General features: G+C 40.3%; 1 protein-coding gene across 1 annotated transcript in view; it reads right to left on the reverse strand.

Annotated features, from left to right (window-relative positions):
• C3 (complement C3) overlaps nucleotides 1-16,478 on the reverse strand; it is a 77,299-nt gene that overhangs the window by 42,506 nt on the left and 18,315 nt on the right. The window contains exons 9-22 of the mRNA XM_039337256.1: nucleotides 16,242-16,362; nucleotides 15,068-15,183; nucleotides 14,422-14,568; nucleotides 12,782-12,991; nucleotides 12,465-12,659; nucleotides 12,164-12,248; nucleotides 12,028-12,104; nucleotides 11,799-11,928; nucleotides 10,502-10,576; nucleotides 9,091-9,291; nucleotides 3,997-4,108; nucleotides 2,043-2,128; nucleotides 1,795-1,934; nucleotides 56-268 (exon numbers count right to left, since the gene is read on the reverse strand). Coding sequence (XP_039193190.1) covers nucleotides 56-268; nucleotides 1,795-1,934; nucleotides 2,043-2,128; nucleotides 3,997-4,108; nucleotides 9,091-9,291; nucleotides 10,502-10,576; nucleotides 11,799-11,928; nucleotides 12,028-12,104; nucleotides 12,164-12,248; nucleotides 12,465-12,659; nucleotides 12,782-12,991; nucleotides 14,422-14,568; nucleotides 15,068-15,183; nucleotides 16,242-16,362 — 1,908 coding nt within the window. The remainder of the gene's footprint in view (nucleotides 1-55; nucleotides 269-1,794; nucleotides 1,935-2,042; nucleotides 2,129-3,996; nucleotides 4,109-9,090; nucleotides 9,292-10,501; nucleotides 10,577-11,798; nucleotides 11,929-12,027; nucleotides 12,105-12,163; nucleotides 12,249-12,464; nucleotides 12,660-12,781; nucleotides 12,992-14,421; nucleotides 14,569-15,067; nucleotides 15,184-16,241; nucleotides 16,363-16,478) is intronic.

Consider the following 16,478-nt stretch of genomic DNA (forward strand, 5'->3'; position numbering starts at 1 on the left):
TGGCTACAGCCTCTCTTTCCCCAAGAGCCATGAAGTAATCCCACTTGTTACTTACTACAACTTTCAGTTTCTTCTTCACACCATCAGATGCCAACTGTCCCCGGACACTTGCTCTGACCTCAATATCATGCAATCCTTGCTGTAATGGGACTATGACAAACGGTACTGCCCAGGAGGACAGGGCTTTAATTGTGACCTGCGTTCGGTATCGTTGTGTTTCTGTGGCAACACTGCAGAAGGCTGGGTTGTGTAATAGTTCCACTCGCACCTAGTAGGGATGAGAAAAGCAGATGAGCCACGAGGCAGCTTTGGCCATGAGAATCATTTAAAATCCAGCTCTCCCATAGATGACACAAACACATTCCCCACTGAGTCTATTTCTGCATCAGCAAGTCATTGTGATACATGGAAAGACATGTAGAAGAGGGGTACACATACATCATATCATGCAATTTATTCTTCACTTCACTTCTTCATGGACTGATAGAAAATAGGACTGTATAAAAATTTAATGCATCAGAGTATTCATGGAAATAAGGCCACCGAAATATTCAGCCTAACAAGAGCACTTCTCAATAGAAAACACAAATGGAGCAGAGATGATGATCTAAACCAGTGTTTTTTAAACTGTGATCTGAGAAGCCCTGGTGGTGTCCTCTAAAACCCTCACAAGGGCCCACAATATCAAAATTATTTACCAGGGAGTAAAGGTATTTGCAAACATTTAAAAGAATGTTACTCTTCTCGTTATTATTTTTATTTGTTAAAAGGCAATTTTTTTCATGAAAAATATCCTATTGGTTAATATGTGATGGGTTTAATGTTGTTTTTTCATGATTCAGTAAATAAATACCTGTGTTTCCCAAAAAATAAGACTGGGTCTTATATTTTATTTTGGACCAAAAGACCCATTAGGTCTTATTTTGGGGGCATGTCTTGTTTTACGGCCGGCCAGACACTCCCTCCCTCCATCTGTTTGCCTGCGGCTGCAACGGCTTACAGAGCTTCCCAGGGCAGATACATTTTTCACCTGGATGGAAAACTGATGGAGACTGGAAGCTTCGTCTACTTGCAAATGGGGCAATTTGAAAAGGAGTGATTAACTCCATTTCAAAGCACCCCATTTGTAAGCAGACAAAGCTTCCAGTCTCTGTTACTTCTCCATCCGGGCAAAAAGTGTTTGGATGCCTATGGGGTGCTTGGAAATGGAGTGATTGGCAGCACGTCTGGATCGCCTGCATCTGCCCCCCACCTCTGCCTCCACCTTTGGACTTACCTGTGCTGCGCCAAGGAGCCGGCAGGTTGTGGCTGCTGCCAGACACTGTCAGCACCCACTCACTCGCCGCTTCTTGTGCTGGCCACGCCCATCCCCCCAGGCTTATTTTTGGGGTAGGACTTATATTAGGCCCACCCAAAAAAATAAGGCTTGGGCTTATTTTCAGAGTAGGTCTTATTTTTGGGGAAACACGGTATTAAAATGCATCCATTTTTATTTTTAATATGGTAAAAATTGAGAAATATAGCCCATATAAATAAAAGATCTTTGGGGGACCTCCATAATTTTCAAAAGGGGGAAGGGGCCCTGAAAGCAAAAAGTTTAAGCAACTCTGATCCAAACAGCTTTTGCAAACAACCATCGCCTCCATCGCTGGCACTTTTTTATTGGTCAGAAAATGCTGTGGCTTAGAGTTGGAAATACATACACTCTGGCTGTCAAAGAATTGATAGCAACACAAGTCATGCACATTTCCTAATTTCTAAACTACTCACTCTTGTCACAGTCCCAAAACTTACATCAATATCATCATCAACGTAGTTGTACAGAATAGCTCGAACCTCCACCTGCTCATTTTTCACTACTGAATACGGCAGTCGAAGATCAATGAAGAAATCCTTCATGACTGTTATTTCATAAGGTTCAGCCACACAGATCCCTGCAAGGAAGGCCAATGGCAAAGCCCCCCCCAAACAATAATTTTATTTTAATTCTTAGGTGCTTTTCATATCTACAAATTTTAGTTCTATCATTCATAATTCTTTACCTTTTGTGGGTGTAATGCTCACAGCCAGCACCTCCCAGGTTGTGATGGAATCCCTCAGATAAAAAGGCACTGTCTTGCTTGAAATCCTAGGGACAAAATGAAATGTGTTATATCAGTGCTTCTCAACCTGTGGTCCGCGGACCGCTGGCTTGAAGAAATGTTATGATTTAAATCTTGAGTTAGTCTTGGGGGTCTGTGGCCATGGTCCATGGCCACAAAAGGTATTTAAAGGGGGCCGTGGTGAAGAAAAGATGAGAACTACTGTATTACATCATTCCTGTACAGAGCTATTATGGTGTGCATTTGGAAGCTAATATCAGATAGACAGATCCTAGAGCTACCAATCATACAGCATCCTTCCTTCCAAAAAGAGCTGAGAATCAGTGGGAAACACAAAGGCGTTCCAAATGGAAGTTGTCGTCAGCTACTTCTCCCATTAAATTCTAAGTTTACAACAGGGGGGTTTCAAAATAAAATACTCATTTTGAAAGCAATCTACAGTAATACTGAAAATAGATATGATAATACAATTTGATTGCTGCTGTATAAATAATCCCCAACTACTTATTCATAACTTTGAAATCAACTTTAAGGTGACTCACTGTCACATTTTCTTTATCTGCGTTATCTTCAAGATTCTACTAATAGCTTCCAAAGATGGGATGGGAAACGATGCAGAACAAAACAATCTAGTCCAAGTGGCAAGAGCTGAAAAGCAGCTTTCTCCACAACTACCATTTCCTGGTCCTTCTACTGTCTTCCAAATGGGAGACTCCAAAGGGAAGATGCGTTGTTGCTGCTTCACTTCATCGTGAAGTGTTGTGGGGTGTGGAAAACAGCATATGCCAATGCATATCTCTATTTGGTTGAAGCTACTGGTTTTTTTCAAGAGGACCTAGGTCAGTGATGGCGAACCTTTTAGAGACCCAGTGCCCAAACTGCAACCCAAAACCCACTTATTCATCACCGAGTGCCAGGTGGGTGTGGCTGCAGAGGTCATGGCAGACTGGGTGGGCGTGGCCAGGGTGCCAGGGGCCAGTCCCTCACCATCTCCGGGCATGGCACGTGTGCCCACAAAGAGGGCTCTGAGTGCCGCCTCTGGCACACGTGCCATAGGTTCGCCACCACTGACCTAGGTCCTTTGATCCTGGCTGATAACTCTGGATCAACTTGGCTAAGATGAATGTATCAGAATTCATGGCTTTTCACAGGACAATATGAGTTTAAGCAGGGTGTATCAATCCTTCAATAATGTATTATGGATGTAGAAAGGCAATTACATTTGTCAACCCCCCTTAAAGATGGTTTTTTAAAGCAGCCAGTTTTCCTTTTTTAAAGTAGCAAGATATTAAAACTAAATATTCATCTTTAAATTTAGAAGAGCCTAAACCTTAGCACATTTGCACATTTGCACAATCTACTCCTGAAGGAAAGTTTGGGAAATCCTTTATTTTTTAAGAGTCTATCCTAGTGGCAAAAAGATAGTTGAAAATGCAATCTATGTATTGATATATTGCTGATTTTATAAAAGCACATGTCCATGTCTTAAATTCCCTTATTAAGTAAATTTCTGGGTAGCTCAGATTTATTTTATGGACAATGTGGTAACATTTTATTTTATTTTTTGTAAAACTCACTGTAATAAATCATATTGATTATTTAATTAGTGTTGCATTTTTTATGTTGTAAGTTTTAATGTCTACCTTTTTCAAAATGGAATTCTTATTGTTAACCTTAATAAAGAACAGACTGACAAGTTGCCACCATAGAAATGAGCAAAAGCTTTTCTCTTCTAAAGGAGGTAAAAAATAAACCCCAAGTTTTACTCAGGACTTTATCTGATGACTTTCCTCTTGGAAGAGACACCATCCCTATTCCTGTATAAATTTTTGCAATCATTAGATTTTCCTTTCAACTGAAAAGTGGGCTAATATAAATAGCCAAACTCCAGTACCCTTCATTGTTGGGCACTGCATTCAGGTTCTCCGTTAGCCACAGCCAACTCTCAGGAAAATCAGATCTCGAGATGATGTTATCTTCTCCAAAGAATTCATCTTCAAAATCACCTGGAAAACAGGATGCATGATGGAATAAGATATTGTTTCTTTAACAATACTTTATTAAATAACCCACAGTTAACTAGATTCATATATTGCAGTAAACTATAAATTGTCTTTACAAAACCCAAAATATTAAGCCAAATCCAAAATATTATGCAAAATCCAGCCAATCTATGAATGATATTTTACTCTTCAAGAAGTGAAAACACAACTAACTGGTGTAAGAAAAAATATATTAGCAATATCTTACTTTAATGTTAAGATTAATATTAATGGGGTGCATAGAGTCAGTATTATTTGAGACTCTAAGTCTCATATGAAAGCATCTTCATGGAGGATCCAGTTTATCTTACATAGTTTATTGACCAGTCATTTCCACTGCTCTGTTTAACACAACGATTTCATCAATTTACACTCTACAAGGTGGGTTTACTAGCATCAATTCAGCCTATGCATTTTCTGACCTGTTTGGAAAAATGCTTCTTCATGGGAACATTGGCTGAACAGGATAATTCTATTTCATTGTTTGAGGTAGATAGCTAGATATTTTCTAAGTAGCAAAATAGTTGGTTAATCAAAGTATACTTTCCCTCTCTTGCTATTCTGATAGATGTACTGAATATACAAATTGGCACAATGCTGCAACATTTTTTTCTTGAAAGCTCAGACTATTCAGAACGGGGCACTCTGTAAGGCAACTGGTACTGTTTCCATCACATACAGTACTAGATATAGTAGCAAGGACTGGAGGGAAGGACAGTTAAAATTCCCATTAGGGGGAGCCCTGCCTACTCCTAAAAAAAATGGTGGGAGATATGGATTACACTGCGATTTTGCCTCCTCCCTCAGTGAGTCAAACTTGAAAGCCCTCCCAATGGAATACAGAGATTTGGCTGAAGCCTTCAGCGAACAAAGGATGGACGAACCCCCCCCCCTCACCAATCCACAGACTGTGCTATTGAGATCATCCCAGGGGCGAAACTGCCAAAACCAAAAATGTACTCTATGATTCCCAGGGAATTAGATGAACTAGGAAAGTTCATCAAAAAGAATCTGGAGCGGGGTTTTATAGAGCCGGCTAGATCCTGGGTAGCAACCCCTGTATTATTCAGAGAAAAGAAAGATGGCTCTCTTCGTCTCTGCATGGATTATAGAACGCTATGTGCGTGGAGAACATGTATCCATTATCTTTAATGAAAGGCATGTTAGCGCAATTATCTAAAGGGAATTTTTTTCGCAAACTAGACTTGAGAGAAGCTTATTACCATATATGGATAAAGAAAAGGGATGAATGGAAAACTGTTTTCAATTGCCCACTAGGTTGCTTCCAATTTAAAGTTCTCCCAGTTGGGCTACAAGGGGCTCCTACAGTATTCATGCAACTGATTAATGAGGTCCTACATGATCATCTGTATAAAAGGATTTTGGTTTACCTGGATGATATCCTTATTTACACCGAAACCAAGATGAGCACATTAAATTGATCAGAGTGGTATTTAAAAGGCTCCACTCTGCCAAGCTATATGCCAAACTGTCAAAGTGTGAGTTCCACAAAGATGGTATTGATTACATGGGCTATCATATATCTAACGAGGGAATAGAGATGGACCCAGAGAAAATAAGAGCAGTCTTGGACTGGGCTCCTCCAAAGACCATGAAACAGCTCCAAGGTTTCCTAGGATTTGCGAACTTTTACAGATAATTCATCTCATCTTTTGCACAGATTGCACTCCCAATCACAAACTTGTTAAAAACCAGAGGGGGGGGGGATAAGCCAAAGCCCAGTCAACTGTTAAAATGGACAGGACAGTGTCAAGCAGCCTTTGAGAAATTTAAGAGACTTTTTATATGGAACCGGTTTTGAAACATCCGGACCCAGAACAGCCATTTATAATTCAAGCGGATGCTAGTGATGCGCCTGTGGGAGCAGTTTTATTGCAGAGAAAATAAGAAGGACAATTACAACCTTGTGCTTACACCTCTAAGAAATTATCAGACTGGGCAGAAGCGGGCAGCTTGGGAGAAGGAGGCATATGTGGTACAAGGTGCTCTCCTCACTTGGAGGCATTTCCTAGAGGGGAGTAAAATACTGTTTCAGGTATGGACTGATTATAAGAATCTTGAAGCCATGAAAACCCCCAGGGAGCTCTCCCCTAAACAAGCAAGATGGTCCCAACATTTCCATTGTTTTGATTTCACTACTCATTATCTCCCTGGAGGAAAGAATTTTTTAGCTGACGCATTATCCAGGTTACCACAATATAACAGTAAGAAAGCAGAGGTGACTAAACCATTTTTACATCCTCGTCAATTAGCAGCCCCTGTAACCACCAGAGCCCAGTCAAAACCTGTGGCTCCTATCAGAAAGATTTTGTTGCAGGATTTTAAAACTGTGTTAGAGTCCGAAAAGTGGTTTTGAAACCACAATAACCTGTGTGTGTTAAAAGATGGATTAGCATAGATTGGAGAAAAACTTTATGTCCCGGCACCTTTAAGGCTTAAAGTAATGCAAGCAGGGCATGACTCTAAAACTGTTGGACATTTTGGATTTGTAAAGACCTTACATCTCATTAAAAGGCAATTTTGATGGCCTGCATCGAAAAAGGACATAGAAACCTAAGTCACCAGCTGCCCCACATGATCAGCAGCTAAACGGTGGCAAGGGAAACCCCCAGGACTGCTTCAACCGGTAGCCAGTCCATCAGCACCCTGGAGAGCGATCTCTTGGATTTTATTGTGGAATTGCCTGAGAATGCTGGAAACACTGTAATTTGGGTCATAATGGATTTGTTCTCTAGACAAGTTCATTTCATTCCATGCCCCAAGATCCCAACTGCAAAAACTTTAGCTAAATTCTTTGTGCAAAGCGTATATCACTTTCATGGGGCCACACAACATATAATTTCAGACAGTGGAGTTCAATTCACCTCTAAGTTCTGGAAAGGTTTTCTGGACTTGATGGGTTCTACTCAAGGGTTATCATCTTCACATCATCCTCAAATGAATGGGGGGACAGAGAGACTGAACTCAGTTCTAGAACAATACCTGAGCTGTTACATTAATTATCAGCAGGACAATCGGTCTGACCTGTTACCATTTACTGAGGTGGCTTATAATAATGCTATGCACTCCAGTACAGGTTTTACTCCATTTTAAGTAGCTAATGATCAAACATTTGTGGCCATGCATGAACTCCTTACAAAGGAGCCAGAAATCCCTACCTTGCAAGAGTGGATTAAACAGTTACAAAATATCTGGCCAGTAGTCAGGAAAGCTCAGGATGAAACCAGAGAAGCCTATAAGACTCAAACCGATAAACGGAGGGTGGAGCAAAACCCATATAAAGTTTGAGAGCAAGTATATCTGTCCATGTAGTATTTTCAGTCTTTACAACCTTCTAAGAAGTTAGGCCCTAAATTTGTAGGACCTTTCCCTATCAAACGCATCATCAATCCTGTGACAGCTGAATTGGACTTGCCAAAGAACTTACGGAAAATCCACCCTGTTTTCCACTGCAGTTTGCTCAAACCGGAGGTCACTTCTAACCTTAGACCTCCTGCACCTCAGGCATCCACATCTATCATGGTTGAGGGTGAACAGCACTTTGAGATTAAGAACATGTTGGATTCTCGAATACACCATGGGGAGACACAATACTTAGTAGCTTGGAAGAATCTTCCTTTTGCCCAGAATGAGTGGCTGTACAAGAAACATAATAGAGCCCTGAACTTCTAAGACACTTCCATTCTCAATATCCTGATAAACCTAATTGATATGCCTGTATTGTTTGTTCCCCTTCCCTTTTTGTCTTTTAGGTGGATTTCCCATTCTACTAGGGGGGTTGTATGTCAGGTTCCCAAATACTTATTGTCTACCTTGCATATTTTTGTGCTTTTGTTTTGGGGCCTGCCATTCTACTTGAGGGAGGGGGGATATTTGTTTTCACTTGGGATAACTTTCGCTTTCTACTTTTCCTCTTCTGCCTCTATTCATTTGAGAAAGGAAAGTGTCTCCCTTATCAGGGAGATGGTTACAGAGAAATAAAACTGGAGAAGACCGTGAGATATACGCCAACTGTGCCAGTTACTTGCACATCGTGCCACCTGTGGATTGGCTGGATTTCAAATGGACATTACACCTCTGGTGGGAGGAGGAATATTGCTGGTTTAACTATACCATTTGAGTGGGATTTTCCCCAGCTCTCGCCTTGACTTCCCTAGTGTCACTAACCCCTAATAAAAGTTTCCTTTTGAGACAATACTTGTTTCAAGAGTTCTGCTTTCTTGGGTGGTTAGCAGAGGTCAGTCCTTATAATAGGAATTAATAATTGTTTCCATAGCCACCTATTTCTCCCATTCTTATTTTATACTCTCTGTTAGATTAATATGTATACATAAAATAAAATTAAGAAAATTAAGTTCACTGTTCCAACTAGAATAAAATCAAAGCAGACTACCACCAAAGAAAGATCTGCACAGCCACCACTTTCACTCAACAAGCCCTCCAAATCATTTTCCACTGACAGCTTTCTTCAACCGCTGAGACCTCCCCAAAATTGCTGGCGCTTTAGCTGAACCAAAAGGTCAGCAATGTTTTTAAAAAACATGGTGGGTTGCTATGAGAGGAAGCAGCAAATTCCTGAGTCCACTCAATTAAAAATAGTGATTTAATGAGAGAATGTCTCTGCACTACCTAGACCTACCTAGATGGGGACTGAGAGAGCCAGAGAGTGGGAGGCTGGATGTGATGTGATTCCTGCGAGTGAGTTCTCACTCAACCCAACCTCTAATGATCCTTCTGCATTTACAGGGCTGCATTTTGTACTAAAGCTGAGCTATAAATTAACATCAATTACATCTAAATACATACTAATAATAATGTATTCCAAATGGGTTTCCAAGCCTTGGTGATGCTGTTAGTGCCATGTCATCCAAGTATTGTGGATTGAATGTTCCTTTCTTTCAATAAACCCAGAACCAGCTACTTACTTCTTGCCAGAAACAACTCGTCCTCCCGTCTGTTTTCATCGTGGATCCCTTTGATGTAGCGGCAGCATTCAAGGAAGGCAGCCTTACAAGCATCTCCCTCCTGGATGTATTTTTCACGCTTTTCACAACTGTACCCCATGGGGTTCTCATGCATGCCATCTTCACAGCATTTACGCAGGGCTTGGTCCGGAAACTGTGCCGCTAAAATATGCAAAATTTGTGAAACATTACACAATCCTATTTCTCATAGTCATATGCATAAAGAGAAACAAGAGACAATGAATACTGTATCTAAATAAACTATTCAAATGAGTTAATTGTTTATCTTCTCCCAGACAGCTGCTAGAAACAGTTGAACATCCTTTGATTTTTCACTAATGTAGTTAATAGGGATTGTCATGTTTATAAGATTGCTTTATGGCTTATTACTGCATCTGCAGTTTTGCCAGAACATGCTCTGTTTTTGAAAACCAATCAAATGTTACAGTGTATCTCTAACTCCTAAATGGAGTGATCTAGGTGCCATATGCTAACAGGAGGCTTGAGTAAGCTATCATCACCTCCTGAAGAAAACATGGGGTTTACATCACATAAAGACCCTTTTCTTTATTTTTCCCTCTTCTTTCCACTAAGGCATCCTGAAATCCCAGTCCTGCCACCAGTTCATTTCTAGCTGAGAGGCATGGCCAGCTTCTTACAGTGCTGGTTGTTCTGCACTGACCCTGGGCAATGTCTTCCAGGCTCAGGGCTCCCCTTGGCCTTTGAATGGCATGCAGGGAATGGGGGTAGGGGTGGAGGGACATGCTTCTATAAACTACCAGGTAACCAAGGTGAAACACAACTCATTTCACTTGGTTTGCATTTCAATTATTTTAAAGATATGTCTTCAACAAAATTCCCTTCCTTGCATAATAGGTAAAAGTAATAACTTTTGGAGGTTTTCAGTGCTTACCCTCCAAGGCTTCTGTGGACTGAATGCTGTCTGAAGGCTTGCAGTTCAACACCAGCATGCAGAAAATGTCTTCTGCCACTAAATTCTGGCCCCTAAATTCACAGGAGGTTGACTGATCTCTCTAAGTATAGCCAAATGTTTATTTTATCAATTTTTAATATCATGCAAATAATTAATTCCATCACCAGAGCAGGGGATGCAGAATTTTCAATACATTTTTTCTCTATTTTAAACATGGTTCTTTTAGTTGTATTTATTAATCCATGATCTCTGTTTTAAGCTTACTAGAGGCATTTATTTTTAGTTTTCTCCTGAAACAAAGGATGCCTTTTGCTTGAGAAAGAAGAGAAAGAGGAATAGTCTTCTTCCATTTCTTTATCCATTTCCCGATTGATTCAATAAATGCAAAGGGACGGCAGTTTTATTCTGTTACCAGAAACTTCATTATTTGTCACATACCTTTGCTTGCCTTGCTGTCAAGCAGCACAACAGAGCGGCGACGCCTCCGATTTTCAGGCTGAGGGCACTTTGCATCTGAACCAGGCAGGGGAGAAGAGGCAGGAACAATTATTCTTTAAAGTAAGAAGATAATGCTCAGCGCTAATTCCGGTGACGATTAGCTTTACAATGGGTTTACAGTAAGTGAGTTCTGCTGCCATCTGTGGGACTTCCTCCCATTTAAAACAAGCTGGAAATGCAATCTGAAGCCTTAATTATGTGTTATTTGGATCTATATCTAATAGATCCAAAGCAGCTCATGGAAAGCTCACTTTACTGCTGGGAGGCTGCAGTAAGGTGGAAGGCATAGCTCAACGCTTCATTGGGCCTGAGTTGAAGGGTTCATGGTGGAAGAAGTCAAAGAGCATCTCCAGCTGTTTCCTGTTTTACTGGACTCTTTTTTTCCCCCTTGAAACACAAATGATAAGAAAAAGCAGGAAAATACCAGGGGAGGATTAGAGTGGACCCCTCCTAAAACTGTAGGAATAAAGTAGGATGTCTGCACTATAACTCTCTCTTCTAGAACCACCCTTAGAAACAGCAATACGGAATTTGTCCTATTATTTGAGTAATCACTTGGTGGAAGACTTTGGAACCGTTGCATGCAGTTCAAGAACCCAAAGGCCAATATTCTGCACTTGAGATGCTGAAACATATTTTTCAGGTGTGAGGGGGAAAAAAATCCTTAGAGGAGTGGGACATTTTAGCAAAAGAGAAACATAAAAGGAATGTGTGCTAATTGACACATGAAAAAGGCAACCTTGAAGTGCCTGGTTCTCAGTAAGCCTGACCAAGATTTCTATGGCAACCAGACTGATCTGTTTCTTTTATTAAGACAATAATTCTTTCTTGAATATAGAAGTAATATGGGGTTTGCTAATTATGAATATTTATGCTTACATCATCTATTACTTCTGCATATGTATGACTCTTATCATTTTCTCCTCCTTTCTGAAATGTATAAATATGAGTGAATCCTTTTGTCTGCTGGAGTTCCTCCTACTATTTTCTGGAGAAAGTTCCTCCAGGGCACACTGATAACAGTACATTTTGCTTGCTTGCTTGCTTATTTGTATGTTTGGTTAATTTCTAAACTGCCCATCTCAACCAAGTGGATCTGCAGTGAGACTTGATTATGTGTTTTGATTCCCATATGATGCCAGTAGTATTTGATGGGACAAATGCTCTTATCTTGGCTTCTAAATGGATTAGAAAATCTCTGCCATCTCCCAGATATTAGCATCCATCCCCAAAATACCTGTTCTCTGTTTGGTGTTGAGACTAGTGCTGGTTGCCAGGGCCAGTCCAGCATCTTCAAACACACCCAGATTATTCTGGCCACTGCCAGCTGTACAGCCAAAGTCACTCTTTTCTATTGTGTCCCATATCTAGTGCACATTATAGAAAAAAATGATTCTCTTCAGTACTGTAACTTGGAAAACTCTTGAAAGGTAAACTCTTGTAACTCAAGGAATTTCTGGCCTTACCTTAGTTTGGCTAATCTTGTATTTATCATTGAGAACATATACTGCTTTGTCCACAGCCACAAGACCGACCCGAGCACCTTTATCATTGAGAACATATTTGATGCTTTGTCCACAGCCACAAGACCGACCCGAGCACCTGGATCCCCTTCCAATTTGATTTTCATTGCAGCTCCTGGCTTTTGTATTCGATTGTCTCTGGAAGATGCTCCTTTCACAACCAACTGTTTAAACAAAGCAAAGAATAGTTCAGATCTCTAACAGACAGAAAGACTGCCACTTCAAGGAAAAATATTTGGCTTTCTCTATCCGAACTGAAAAAAATGTTTTGGGGGGAAATACCATAAAAATGCTTTAAAATAAGTTTATGCACTTCTGATGCAGCTCTGATAAGGAGGTTTGCATCATTGCTAAGAAAGCCACTGGGAAGACTGACTTACCGTTCCCATGCAGGTATCCTTCACATCCACCCAGACAGAGTCAGCCACAATTTCACTGTTCCCCACTTGGTAGTAAGCCAGAAACCGGAAGGAAGGGATGAGGTCTGGAGTGATAGGCAGAGTCATGGTCACCAGATTCTGTCCAGCTCCTCTGGGTTGCCTGCCGGCCTTGAAGATCTTCCCTTTGGTCAAGATCTGAGGGTGAACAAATACTGATTAATGGAAAGATTAGAAATGATAGGTTAAGCCATTGCCTTCAAGGCTACAATATGAATTAAATGCAACTCCTGGATTTTCTCCAGGTCTATAATACTTACAAGGTATGTGAAATATTGGATCTGGTTCAGCGAATTTGCATTGCCCCTCACATTGAAACTGACAGGTAAGTTATCTCCAGGCTTAATCTCTGTAGATGTAATGGCTATATGAAGATAGTTTCCAGATCCTCCCTGGGTTTGGTAGGCTGTGGTTGTCATGGACTTCATTGCCTGCCGTTCTCTTGGGAGGTCTCTATGGTTGGTTTTAACCTAAACAGAATAAATATGAAGCAACTAATCAGGAAGCAACTACAACTCCTTTTAAGGCTGGAACTTAATGACATCCAAATGAAGGCTGTTGAAATAATACAATAATGGCTAGAAAGGAACTGACTAGCATCCTGCTTTCATTAAAAAAAAATCTGAGCTCCTGTTATATGATCTGCATCTTTAGGGGGAGAAAGAGCTCCATGTTACTATGGGTGTAACAAATGCTATATTGTAATGGGATGTGGAGAGAGGGCGTAGCTATTAAATAAAACAAAATTGCAAAGTGAGTTGCAGCCTAAGGGTCAGCTAAGATGATGAGCTACAAAAAAGCAAATGGGATATTTAATGCCAAAGCAAATCAAGGACCTGCAACAACCATTGTTCCTGTGAAAGAATATCACTATTGCTTAATACTGAGAAATACTGAGAAAAGGGAAGAAATCACTTTATTTTCAGTGGTATTTATCCACGGGATCTGTTGTCTATTAGATTACCCTTAAAAAACAAACTTTACCCAGTGCATTAGGAGCTGCCTAAGGCCATTTATTCCCCCACCTTTCTTTCTCTTTATAGATATCACCAGATCACACAATATACCATGATCAGCTGACTTTTACATTGTCTAGTGGTCCTTGTAAAAAGAAAAGAAGATGAAGGAAAGTTGTCATTATATTACACTCAACTCAACAGCAATAGTCCCAAATATACAGATATCAACCTAGATACAATGATCTCCCTTACACTAACAGGCATATATAATGTATTCGTGTCCATTCCTAGCCAAGACAATTCTCCAATCACACAATGTGCATAGAGGTTTCACAGTGTATACTTTCTTGCTTTGCCTTTCATACCTGTGTGTGCTCTCCTGCAAAAGTGCATAAAAACAGAGTTTGCATCATAGCAAAGAGATGGACATTTCATCACTGGTTCCCTCTTGAGTAACAGCAGAGTCCTGCTGGCATCCAAGGTGCTGCTGTACGGAGTTCCACTTGGAAAAAACTTTAATATTTAAAATTTATGAAATATATTTATAAGCCTTCTGGGTTACAAGTGTATGTTCTGTCTCTGCTCTCAGAGTCTGACTGTGCATGTGCAAAGTGGGTGAGTTTATGTTATTGACACTGTATCTCCTTCGCTTTCTTTGTAACTGGCAACTGACAACCCTCTCTTCATGTGGCTTCATTGAGTACTGCACAATTTGCACACCAGCCTGTGATGGTGAGTCTACAATCTGTATCTACAATATACTCTGAGAACTATTAGGGAGACATTGTCTTCACCCTCTTTCTCTCACACAAAGCATCCGAACTGAGTTGCCTCTTACTCCTCTGGAATGCACCCTCTCCCTCCTGAGAATCCACCTCCTTACAACATCTCCTTTCTTCAGTGCACTGAGTAAAACTTAACAGAATGTCAGAATGACTTACAGTGATGGATAGGCTTTGAATGTTCAGGGGTGTGTTCAGGATGAGCTTAGCAGTCCCATCGCTCAAAGTGGTTCCCTTAGAATGAATGGACTCTGATACCACGGGTACATTCGCAGCTGGTGAGCCATCGGGGTTGGTAACATATACCTAAAACAATCCAGAAGGGGTGATTCAGCATGGAACAGCTTCCTCCAAATTTAAATCAATTTGTTTGCTTGTTTATTTATTATTTATTTATTGAAAAGATTTATATGGCTGCCCAACTCACTCACAGCGACTTCAGACAGCTCACAACTTGATTTACTAAAGCCTTTTGTCACTAAATTCCTGTAAATTCTATGCAGATAAATTACAGCAAATCATCCAGTGTACCAATACCAATCAATCAATCAATCCTCTACAGCAGTGTTTCCCAAACTTGACAATTTTAAGGCATGAGGACTTCAACTCCCAGTGTTGCTGGCTGTGGAATTCTGGGAGTTGAAGTCCTCATGCCTTAAAATTGTCAAGTTTGGGAAACACTGCTCTACAGTGACAACTTAAGTCTCCACATGCATCTTGAACAACCAAGTCTGGACAGCTCTTCAGAAGCCCAGTAAGGTGGAGGAATATATTGCTAATGTGATTCTTTGACAATTTCTATTACCATCAGTTCATATGGCATTCCTGGCTTGAAGTATTTGGGGGTTTTTGTGAAGGAGATCTGATAGGGAGATGTCACAATATGAATGCCGCTTTGCTCAGTCACTACCATATCACTGCCTGCAAAACAAAATGAAGGAATGCAACTTGAAATAGGAAATCAAACTGAGAAATGCAAGAGAAAAATCCTGCAAAGATTTTGAAGCACTATTAATTTCAAACCTAATTTAAAAAACAGTACATTCAGTTTGCAAGTTCTCTCTCTACATCTTCTCTCTTCCTGTCCCTTTTGCATCATATTATGTGCTGATTGTAAGTTGTATTATCCTGCCATGTAAGAAGTTCAAGAAAATAATGTGGCAAATGATCATTTATACATAGAAAGTTAGCATATTAAAACTTCAGAAGATGTGAGGGATTTGTTAATATATTGTTTTATTTGTGGCTTTGCAACTAGGCATATCTTGTTTCCCCAAAAATAACACCCAACTGGAAAATAATAGCATGATTTTTCAGGACACTCGTAATATAAGCCCCACCCCCAAAATAAGCCCCAGTTAAGATCGTCAGCCAGACAGGCGCATTTAGTTCTGTATTTCCCCAAATATAAGCCCTAACTGGAAAATAAGCCCTAATGGGTCTTTTAGAGCAAAAATTAATTTGAGACCAAGTCTTATTTTTGGGAAACAATACCGTTTCCAGTGGTGGGATTCAAATATGTGAACAACCGGTTCTCTGTGTGGATGCTGCTACTGGAAGTTCATTCTGGGCTTGGGCAACAAAAAATTAGCTACCGGTTCTGCTAAAGTGGTGCGAACTGGCTGAATCCCATCATTGACTGTTTCCCTTAAAATGCTTCATAAAATTTATACAACAACACCTGGATGCACTCCGATATGCTTGAAGAAAATTGACAAAAACACTTTTTGGAATGTATTACTGAAATTTGGGGAAACTGATGTGAATTATTAGCACCATAACCTTTCCACTTATGCCCCCAAAAGATGATTTTTCCCCAGAGAATTTAAAATGCCATGTATGTATTCTGGTGATGGTTTGTTTTCTTTTCTTTAGTTACTTGCGGTCCCTGATACTTAAAATTGCAATCTGCTAATCTTTGAAAGTGTGGTATGTCTCTGTTCAAAGAAGCAATTTACCCTTCTCTTCTCCCTGCTCACCTGAGTCTGTTATCACCGTTACAGAGACATACAGATTATGCCCAACAAGGTCATTGAGTCTTTGAAATCGACGACTTAATGTATGTCTTTCTAGTGTTGCTTCCCCATCGCCATCGATAATCTGAAATTAAATGAAAAACAAGTAAAAATAAGGAAGGAAACCAAGCGGTCTGCCACAATGTAGAGTAAGGAAGGCGACCTTGGTGGAGACATGTGAGCTCTGTGGCCAAAAGCAGC

This window comes from Crotalus tigris, unplaced genomic scaffold (genome assembly GCF_016545835.1).
Source record: "Crotalus tigris isolate CLP2741 ecotype Arizona unplaced genomic scaffold, ASM1654583v1 scf7180000017673.840971, whole genome shotgun sequence".
In the NCBI taxonomy this organism is placed as follows: Eukaryota; Metazoa; Chordata; class Lepidosauria; order Squamata; family Viperidae; genus Crotalus; species Crotalus tigris.